The sequence below is a fragment of the Hypanus sabinus genome, chromosome 6, assembly GCF_030144855.1.
Source record: "Hypanus sabinus isolate sHypSab1 chromosome 6, sHypSab1.hap1, whole genome shotgun sequence".
NCBI classification, from domain to species: domain Eukaryota; kingdom Metazoa; phylum Chordata; class Chondrichthyes; order Myliobatiformes; family Dasyatidae; genus Hypanus; species Hypanus sabinus.
The window spans coordinates 109,234,463-109,245,492 of record NC_082711.1 but is presented as its reverse complement, the minus strand read 5'-3'; the positions used below and the strand labels follow the sequence as shown (position 1 = coordinate 109,245,492).

The 11,030-nt window shown below is 43.1% G+C and overlaps 1 protein-coding gene across 1 annotated transcript in view; it reads left to right on the top strand.

Moving 5' to 3' along the window:
• Nucleotides 1-8,627: 8,627 nt before the first annotated feature.
• Nucleotides 8,628-11,030, top strand: part of apobec2a (apolipoprotein B mRNA editing enzyme, catalytic polypeptide-like 2a) — a 31,177-nt gene continuing 28,774 nt past the window's right edge. Inside the window, exon 1 of the mRNA XM_059971478.1 lies at nt 8,628-8,749. Within this exon, the coding sequence (XP_059827461.1) occupies nt 8,628-8,749 (122 nt within the window). The remainder of the gene's footprint in view (nt 8,750-11,030) is intronic.

The following is an 11,030-nucleotide window of genomic DNA, read 5'->3' as shown; positions in this document are numbered from 1 at the left end:
TGTGCAGAATTCCCTAAAGGTTAATTTGGTGGTGAGGAAGGCAATTGCAATGTTAGTATTCATTACAAGAGGAGTAGAATACTAAAGCAGAGATGTAATACTAAAGCTTTATAAGGCACTGGTGAGGCCTCACGTGGAGTATTGTGAATAGCTTTGGACGCCTTATCAAAGAAAGGATGTGCTGATGTTGGAGAGGACCTGGAGGATGTTCATGAGAATAATCCCGGGAATGAAAGGGTTAACATACGAGGAGTGCTTGATAGCTCAGGGCCTATACGTGCTGGAGATAATCTATCAAACATTGAAAGGACTGGATAGAATGGATGTGCAGTGGATATTTCCTAAAGTGTGGGAATTTAGGCACTGAGGGCACAGCCTCAAAATGGAGGGACATCCATTTGGAACAGAGATGAGGGAAAATGTCTTCAGAGGGTGGTGAATCTGGGGAATTCTTTGTTACAGAAGGCAGTCCAGGCCAAGTCATTGAGTATATTTCCGTGAATAGTCAGGGTATCAAGGGTTACAGGGTGAAAGCAGGAGAACGGGGTTGAGAGGGATAATAATGAAATGATGGAGCAGATTCGATGGTCTGAAAGGCCAAATTCTGCTCCTAGGTCTTATTACTGTTTTGAACTATTGGAAGCAATTGCGATGCCCAGCTAAAGAAGAGATTGAACCTGAGGCGGGCCTGGTCTGTTTGGTACAGTTTCGACTACCTGAAGTCTCGACTGGTAGGCGGTATTAAGTATTACACTTCATGCCCGAATGGTATGGTTAGCTTTGTTGATGAACCCACATAATTACTGGGACACAACTGTCCTTCTACCTTCCCTATCCTGACAGCCACGTCTCTGTGAATGCAGATCTTGACGGTGAAATGTGTCACTACTTTGTAGGTTTCACTTGAGTGCGAAGTTATTTGAAGGTCAGGATCATGGATGTTTCTTAATCTCGTGCTGCATGAAGCAGCAATGATCCCTGCCCTTCTTAGGCCTGAACAACCTGCTGCTGGGTCTCCGTAAAATCCTCCAAATTCACCGGAAGGATAAATGAACCGATGTCAGGGTCCTCTCCCAGACCAAAGTCTGCAGGCCAGCCTCTTTCAGTACTTCCACTTCCCTCCACCATCTGCCCGTCACCTCTCCTCACCTGGATCCACCAGCTTGGCAGCTGTTGTACCATCCCTTTCTCACCTCTTTACAAAGACTATCTATCTTTCACCTTTCCGTCCTGATGAAGAATATCCCCTGAATCTTCAGCTGACTCTTCCTCTCCACAGATACAGCACGAACCACTGACTTCCTCCTGTTGTTTCTTTTTAGCTCCAAATTCTTTTTGCACCAGATTTTCAAAACCGACACTTCATATCAATAGGTTTCAATAGATACATTTAATACTGGAGAAATCTATAAAATATTCATCCTGAAATTCTTTTTCTTCATAAACATCCACGAAAATAGAGTCACAAAGAATGAATGACAGTTAAAATGTTAGAACCCCAAAGCCGTCCCCCCAGATTCCCCTCTCATGCACAACCAGTAGCAAGGTAACGACCCCCTACCTCTCCCAGCAAAAAAGCACCACCACCCTCCACCAAGCACTCAAGTGTGCAGCAAAGCTTCAATAAAGACACAGATTTGCAGTACCCCAAAGACTACTCGTTCACCCAGTATTCGACATACCACAGGCTCTTTCTCTCTCTCTCCCTAATAAGGGAAAAAGAGGAGCCCCTGTTCACAGTGAGAGGGGAGACATAACAGAGAACTCACTGATCAACTTTGCTCTGGAAGAAATGACCAGGGAGACAGGAAAAGATGTAAGGATATATTTTAAAAATCTTCACTGACCTCTGGGGATCCTTGGACCAAAACCATGCAAAGTGGAAGAGGAGCATTCAGGACGGTGTTGAGAACTGGGAGCACACAGTGTTAGTTGGCTGAAGGAGAGCGTCCGTCTCACAAGCCACCCGCCTGTCCTCAGGGGTTCTTGTTGTCCCATCTGTGGAGAGTTTCCAGCTTCCACATTGACGTCGTATCAGCCTCCTCAGAACCCTCAGAAGTGGAGTGGAAGTGTCACCTTCAGCTCCCGAGATGATAGTGCAGCCACGCTCTCTTTCACCTAACCAGACTTTGGGTTGCATTTTCAACCATAGAAGTTTCCTAACCTAGGGTCTGCAGCCTCCTTGGTTAATGGTGTTGTCCCATGGCATAAAAAAACCCATTGCACTAAACCCATTGCTTTTTCTCCATCTCAGCTGCAACAAAATGATCTCTGCCCTTGTGAAAACTTCTATGGCAAGCTACGAAGACCATCCTTGATAAACTATAAAAATAGTTGACTTTCAACAAAATGCATGACAGTTCCCTTGTCAACTTAATGGCATTGAGAAAGGGGTATAAAAAGTGAATCCTGTTGCAGAGGAAGTTTTATTTAAGGACAGTTGATAACATTTATATATAAAGTTTGAGGTGAGCTGTGGGTCAACTGGAAACTGGCTGAGGTGAAGAGCACGTTAGAATACTGGCAGCAGTGGGCTGATGTGGCATCGATGTCACCACCTCATGGGCTGCTGACATTTTAGTTAAATGGTTTATCCTTGGTCTTCGACACAGTGTGCTCAGCCTAATAAACTGTGTAATGTACCACCAGTAAGCAGTGACTTAGTGCACAGAGGTGAAATTCCTCTTAACATTAGTCACTGTCCCTGAAACTCTGCTGCCATAGGCAAGGTTCCTCTCAGAGAGTCTGATTTTCATGTTGGAACCCGATGAACTTCCTTGCTTGTTGAAGGGACACTTTAAAAAATGACTTCTTCTGCAAATGTGCCCTTTTAACTCTTTGTGGGCTTCAATGGAATGGATAGCAGTGGAAGGTCTCTGTCAGATCGCCATTCATTTTCTGATGTTTAGGGTTATTCCAGCTGTTAAGAATAGCCAGCAGTCTTAATTCCAAGATTACAGTTTATTTTAGAGTACAAACAAACAAACAAATACTAAACAAAGTAAATAAAGAGCTGGAAAATTATGCTAAGAGGTGTATAGACAAAAGAATAAAGATGGTGCCTCTGAAAAATCTTTCACTTTTATAAATAAGATAAAAGTAAATTCCTTAGATAGGAATGAATGAATTAATTGGCTACATAATTAAGTCAATTATATCATGTGGGTATTGTGCTAATACTTAGCCAATGAAAAATGAGGAAGGTGATAAACCGTTAGTTTTATCGCTATCGTTAGTTTTACCGCTTTCTGCCAGCGAATGTGAAAAATACATGAGTTTGTGAAAAAGTACAAACTTTGTAAAAGGTCTGATTAAAAAAAAGACAGTGGTTTCCAACATCTTCAAGCTTGGAGACTCAATACCGTAACCCAAGCAGCCGTGTAAACCTCTCCAGCTTTCTCCCCATCTCTGCTCGTAGGGCAGAAGATGACAAGATCATCCTCCACAAATGCATGGAATAAGCAATATCAAAGTATTATTTAACCATTAAGGTGGAGATGAGGTGAGAGGGATATTAGCACCAAGGTAAATGTTTAAGCAACACACACAAAATGCTGGTGGAACACAGCAAGCCAGGCAGCATTTATAGGGAGCACTGTCAGTTTTCACCTGACCCTTCGTCAGGTCTTGGCCCGAAACTTCAACAGCGCTTTTCGCTATAGATGCTGCCTGGCCTGCTGTGTACCACCAGCATTTTGTGTGCGTTGTGTGAATTTCCAGCATCTGCAGATTTCCTTGTGTTTGCAAGGTGAAGGTTTACTTTACTTTATTGTCACCAAACAATTGATACTAGAGCATACAATCATCACAGCGATATATGATTCTGCGCTTCGCACTCCCTGGAGTACAAATTGATAGTAAATATAATAAAAATTTAAATTATAAATCATAATAAAAAATAGAAATGAGAAAGTAAGGTGGTGCAAAAAAAAACTGAGAGACAGGTCCGGATATTTGGAAGGTCTGGCCCAGAACCGAGTCAAGATCCGTTCAGCAGTCTTATCACAGTTGGAAAGAAGCTGTTCCCAAATCTGGCCGTACGAGTCTTCAAGGTCCTGACCCTTCCCCTGGAGGGAAGAGGGACAAAATGTGTGTTGGCTGGGTGGGTCGTGTCCTTTGTTTATCCTGGCAGCACTGCTTCGACATCATGCGGTGTAAAGTGAGTCCAAGGATGGAAGATTGGTTTATATGATGTGCTGGGCTATGTTCGCGATCTTCTGCAGCTTCCATACCAGGTTGTGATGCACCCTAGAAGAATGCTTTCTATGGTGTATCTATAAAAATTAGTGAGGATTTTAGAGGACAGGCCAAATTTCTTCAGCTTTCTCAGGAAGTAAAGGCGCTGGTGGGCCTTCTTGGCAGTGGACCAAGTCAGGTCACTTGTGATATTTACCCCGAGGAACTTAAAGCTTTTGACCTGTTCCACCTGCGCACCACTGATGTAGATGGGGTTGTGTGGTCTGCTACTCCTTCTTAAGTCAACAACCAATTCCTTCGTCTTGCAGACATTGAGGGATAGGTTATTGTCTTCGCACCAATCCACCAGGTTCTTAATTTCCTCTCTGTACTCAGACTCATTATTATCCAAGATATGGCCTACAATTGTGGTGTCATCAGCAAACTTGTATATTGAGTTTGATGGAAACTTGGCTACACAATCAGGGGTGTACAGTGAGTACAGCAGGGGGCTGAGTACACAGTCTTGTGGGGCACCGGTGCTCAGAGTGATTGTAGAGGAGAGATTGTCCCCTATTTTTACAGCCTGTGTCCTGTCTGTGAGGAAGTTGAAGATCCAGCTGCAGATCTGAGTGCTGAGACCCAGGTTCTGGAGCTTAGGAATCAGTTTATTTGGAATGATGGTGTTAAAGGCAGAGCTGTAGTCGATGTAAAGGAGCTTTACATATGTGTTTTTATTCTCCAGGTGTTCCAAGTAGGAATGTAGTGCCAGAGAGATGGCATCTGCCTTTGACCTGTTGCTCCGACAGGCAAATTGCAAAGCGTTGAGGTTGACCGGTAGGCCATAACCAATCACTTGAAGCACTTCATAGCAATTGATGTCAGAGCAACAAGTCAATAGTCATTCAGACATGCCACCTTGCTTTTCTTCGGCACCAGGATTATCGTTGCCTTCTTAAAGCACGAGGGGATCTTAGACTGAATTCTATATAAAACATTGTATAGGTTTTCACAGCATATAACCAGGCGATTCCAGCCCACCAATCCATCCTCATTTTTATGCTCCAAAGAAGTTTCCTCCCACTCTTCTTGAATCTAACATATTTCATTCTCCCTTGTGCATGTACATTGCCATTATTTGCCTCAATTACTCAGTGTGGTGGAGACTTCCATAATCAGAATCAGAATCTGGTTTATTATCACTGGCTTACAGTTTCATTCATTATGTACCATTTTTTATGACGTCAGCAATCACGATCTTTCCGTGACCATGATTGTTCTTGGTAAATTTTTCTGCAGAAATAGTTTGCCATTGCCTTCTCCTGGGCAGAGTCTTTACAAGACGAGTGACCCCAGCCATTATCAATACTCTTCAGAGATTGTCTGTCTGGCGTCTGTGGTCACATAACCAGAGCTTGTGATCTGTACCGGCTGCTCAGACAACCATCCACTACCTGCTCCCAGGGCTTCACGTGACCCTGATAGGGGGGCTAAGCAGGTGCTACCCCTTGTGCAAGGGTGACTTGCGGGCTAGCGGAGGGAAGGAGCACCTTACACCTCCTTAGGTAGAAACATATCTCCACTCCACCTCTCATGTCTTACAAGTATATCGTGAGAAATTTGCTATTTTGTGGCAGCATTGCAGTGGAAAACATGCAATTGCTGTACATTACAAATTATATAAATAGAGCAAAAGAAGAAATTATTTATTGAGATACAGCACTTTGAGCCACACCGCCCAACAATCCCCTATTTTAACTCTGGCATAATCATAGAACAGTTTACAATGACCAATTAACCTACCAATGGTACATCTTTGGACTGTGGGAGGAAACCCCGGGGCAGCCGGAGGAAACCCACGCAGAACGTACTGACTCCGTACAGGCAGTGGTGGGAGTTGAACCTGGCTCCCCCCGTACTGTAACGGGTTGAGCTGACCACTACGCTACAATGAGATATTATTGTTCACAGGTCGATACACTGTTTAGACATCTGCAGATTATTTTCTGGTTTGGGTAGATGTTCTCCAAGAAACGCTGTTGCATAATACAATATTTATTAGTGACATGCAATAAGGGTCATTGGGAAAATGGTCTGCCTGCTTGAACTTTGAACCACCATTCTCCTCTGGCATATGGTGAATGCTCCATCCTTACTGTGAAGCTAAACTTCCTTCAGGATCCTGACTGTGGATTCTTGGCAACTGAAACAGGCAAAGAAACTGGCTGTATTTAAGGTTGAAGCTATTCCTCAGCAAATCTTGGTGAGCGGCCTACTTCTGAACTTTGTGACAGCAACCCTCCCACACTGAGCCTTCCACATTTAATCACGGCGATGAGCACTGATCAAAACCTCCAAACCCACTCTACCCTTTTGCCACACTTTCATAAGCAAGCACTTTACAAAAGAATTTATCAGATCACAGGTTAGTTTTCTTCCTTTATAACTCCAGAGTCTTTCAGGGTCTTTGAGCTAATTTGATCAGCTGGAGCCAGTGTTAAAAATGAGACCGTGTGTTAGCAAAGGTCCAGTGGTCTTTGCACAGGGCTGGTCAAATCTTTGCCCCAGATGGAATGCTTGATTAGACTTGCCAAAGTGAACTCACATTTCAGTGATGAAGCAGATAAAACATGATCCTTGATTGAGTTTCACTGGCGATGAAGTTTACTGTCCAAGTCTGTCTCTGCTCTGCCAGCTGTGGAACAAGGTTTCTAAAATTGGAATTGGGTCATTAGCTTAAAATAGGCAAGGAAACACTGGGAGAACTCAGCAGGTCAGATAGCATCATTTCAGCTGAAACACTCAACAGGTTTTTTGCCTGGGTTCCTCAAGATTTCTAGCATCTGCAGAATCTTTTGTGTCTATGATAGTTTGTTAGATGGTGAAGAAAAAAGTTTGATGATGGAGCAGGTCACCATTACAAAGATCATGGGCACTCTGATGATACCTCCTTTACATTAAAAACTCAGTGAACTAATGAAACAGCTTTTATCTCCTTTCTGAAATCCCTGCCCCATATTAATCTGATCTGGATGTGACAGCTTGTTGTAATGTGAATAAAGTCACTAGAGAGACACTGAAGCTAATGGATACAGAAGTGTTTTATTCAACAAAAATGAGCAGCAGACATCATACTGAGACCCTCTCGGGAGGAAGAGGCCTTCCGGCCCAATATCATGTGACATTTTTTTATATGCTAAAGATTAAAGGTAACAGCAGGACAATTCTATAGTTACAATGCTTCCTTTGAATTACATACAGTTTTCACACACCTCCTTCTTTGCACTCACACTCCAGACACCCAAAATGAATGTTAATCAGCATTGTCTGGTTTGCAATCAACTGGTGTCCATAGCCCCAGGAAACTATTGTTGCGGGCTGCATTTTAAATTCAATCTACAATCCACGTTCATGCCTGAAGATTGGTTGATGGTGAATTTAATATTTTCTGTATAGCCTCGCTCCAGAATATGCCCTAACACGGCCCAACACACTGGGGGTTTCACACCTTGAAGACCAACAACACAGTCTGGGTGGAGACTGGATCTGCTGGCATAATGAGGAGGAGCCTATCACTGGAAATTTAATCTTCCACTTGGATACCTCTCCAGGTGCCTGACCATGTTGGTAATTCCCACCTGGTCCAGGTGCTGTCTTATTCCATGAAGACTGCGCCTAGTGGACTGGAGAGGAACTGCAGCCAAGACTATTCTGAACTGAAGAGGGTGGCTGCACTCCAAACAGCCAATAAAACTCCGCCACATCAGCTACAAACCCAGGCACCCCCCCACCTTCCCCACCACTGCATAGCTCATTAGCTATCAAAGCTCTCACAGTATATTGAATGCTTGCAATAGCTGACATATTTGTAAACTTTCAAAGATGTCTGGGAAAGTATTAAAATATCAAAATTGATACACTAAACACACACATACTATGAAATCAATGTTTAATTAACTGTATAAAATCAGATAAATCAGAAAAAAAGGTGTAGTCATTCTTCAGGCAGGACCTGTTCTACTCACTTACGCCAGAGAAACCAGCATTTTCTGTGTATGGTAACCTAGTTGAGGATCACTGGGGAAGTCTGTGGAAGTTCAAGTGTCCCAGGAGCAGCAGCACTTGACTGGAATCCTGAACTTTTGCTCAGTTAATAGATTATTATCTGGATCTGCCGTATGTACTATAGATCATTATATCAGTCTGATGTTAAAGCTTCACTAAAGTGTATATGCACAGAGCAACAGGATGAGAATAAGACCTTAGACAAAATATTTGCTCGCACAGCTTCTAAAAAGGGCCGCGTGGTTGAAATTCGAGTTAAACCAGGCAAGAGCAATTAGCACCCATTGAGAAATTAATTTTGTCACATTTTGGTAGCATTATTTTATTGAACCAGTGATCCTGAACTCCCCGGCTGGAATCACCCAATGTTTTTCTGATGCTGGTCCATGTGGAGTTCAGCAACTGGTGGAGTTCTCTGCATTTATGTATGGAATTGGCTGTTTGAGCCTGCGCTGGTTAGAGCAACTCCCGCTGTTCCTGCGAAGAACAACAACTGTGAGGGAGTAAGGTAAGGATAGAGTAATTGATTTTCTAAATTATTTATATTTAATTAAATGTTTGTAATTATTTTACAATGACTTAAACATTTTAGTTTCTGTTCACTTCTTTAAATTAATTTATTTTAACTAATGTTTTTATATTATTTTAAAGAGTCTTTTAATAGAACACACATTACAGCATAGTGCAGGCCTTTCGGCCTATGATGTTGTGCCAACCATTTAACCTACTCTAAGATTAATCAAGCTATTCTCTCCTGCATAGCTCTCCATTTTCCTATCGTCCATGAGCCTATCTAAAAGTTTCTTAAATGTACCTAACGTACAACTGTAACCCCGTGAGTGCAAGTTGCACCCGGAGGACTGGCGAGTGGCTAATGCTGAACCTCTATTTGAGAAGGGAACAAGGGAAAATCCTGAGAATTATAGACAGGTGAGTCTCACGAAAGTTGTAGGGAAATTGCTGGAGAAAATTCTTAGGGAGAGGATATATGAGCATTTGGAAACCCATGGCCTAATTAGGGAGAGCCAGCATGGCTTTGTGTGAGGCAAGTCATGTCTTACCAACTTGAATGAGTTTTTTGATTAGAGAGATTGATGAGAGAGATTGATGAAAGTAGAGCAGTGGATGTTGTCCACATTGATTTTAGTAAGGCGTTTGACCAAGTCCTTCATGGAAGGCTAATACAGAAGATTAAGATGCTTGGGATCCATGGAAAATTGTTTTTTTGGATTCTGAATGACCTTGCATGTAGAAGGCGGGGCAGTGGTTGAAGGGACATTCGAGCTGGAGGTCTGTAATCACTGGAGTTCCACTGGGACCTCTGCTGTTTTGTGATGTATATAACAGACCAGGATTAAAATTAAGGTGGGTGGGTTAGTCAGTTTGCAGGTGATACCAAGATTGCTGGAGTTGTGCATAGTGTAGAAGACTGGCAAAGAATACAGCGTGAGATAGATCAATGGAAGATATGGGCAGAGAAAAAGCAGATGAGGTTTAACCCAGATAAATGTGAAGTGTTGCCCCTTGGTAGGGCAAAACCATTAACGGTGTCACAGTGCAGAGAGATCTTGGGGCTCAAGTTCACAGCTCCATGTAAGTGGCTACACAGGTCAATAGGGTGGTTAAGAAGACTTATGCTTTTATTAGTCGAGGCACTGAGTTCTAAAGTCAAGAAAGTATGTTGCAATTTTATACAATTATGGTTAATTTTGGCCACATCTGGAGGTTTGCATACAGTTCTGGTCACCCCATTATAGGAAGGATGTTGAGGCTTTGGAAGAGAAGCAGAAGAGGTTTACCAGGATGCTGCCTGGTTTAGAAGGCGTGTGCTGTCATGAGAGGCTGGATAAACTTGGGCTGTTTGCTCCGGAGTGGCAGAGGGCTGAGAGGATTACTGATAGACGTTCATGTGATTCTGAAAGGCATAGACAAAGTAGCGAGGCAGTATCTTTTCCCAAGGTCAAAATGTCTAATACCAAAGGGCATGCGTTGAAGGTGAGACGTGGTAAGTTCAGAGGAGGGGTGAGGGGTAAACATTTTACTCAGAGACTGGTGGACGCCTGGAATGTGCTGCCTGGTGTGGAGGTAGAGGCAAATACCTTACATATGGAGGCCAAGTGGGAGGGGATGGTTAGATTAATCTTAGAGTAGGTTAAATGGTTGGAACGACATCTTGGGCCAAAGGGCCTGCACTATGCTGTAATGCTGTACAAGAGACATCTTGATATGCACACGAGAATGAGGAAGATGGAGGGGTATGGACATGGTGTGGGCAGGAGGGGTTATTTTTTGTCTTTTTTAAATTTACTTTTTAGCAGGTTCAGGACAACACTTCTGGTCAAAGAGCCTGTTCCTGTACTGTCCGGGTTCTATCTTTGTATCTGTGTTCTACCGCCACCCCTGACAGGGCATTCTTTGCACCCACCACTCTCTGTGTAAGAAACCTACCTCTGACATCCCCTCTGTACTTTCTTCTAATCATCTTAAAATTATGCCCACTTGTATTAGCCATTTCCATGCTAGGAAAATGTCTCTGGCTGTTCATTCAACCTATGACACTTGTAAACCTCTATCAGGTCACCTCTCATCCTCCTTCGTCCCAGTCAGAAATCCGTAGGTCACTCAACCTATCCTCATAAGACATGCTCTCTAGTCTAGACATCATCGTGGTAAGTCTCCTGCGCACTCTCTCTAAAGGCTTCCACATCCTTTCTGCAATGAGGCGACCATATTCCAAGTCTGAACTAACCAGGATTTCACAGAGCTGCAACATTACGTCAGTCTCCCCA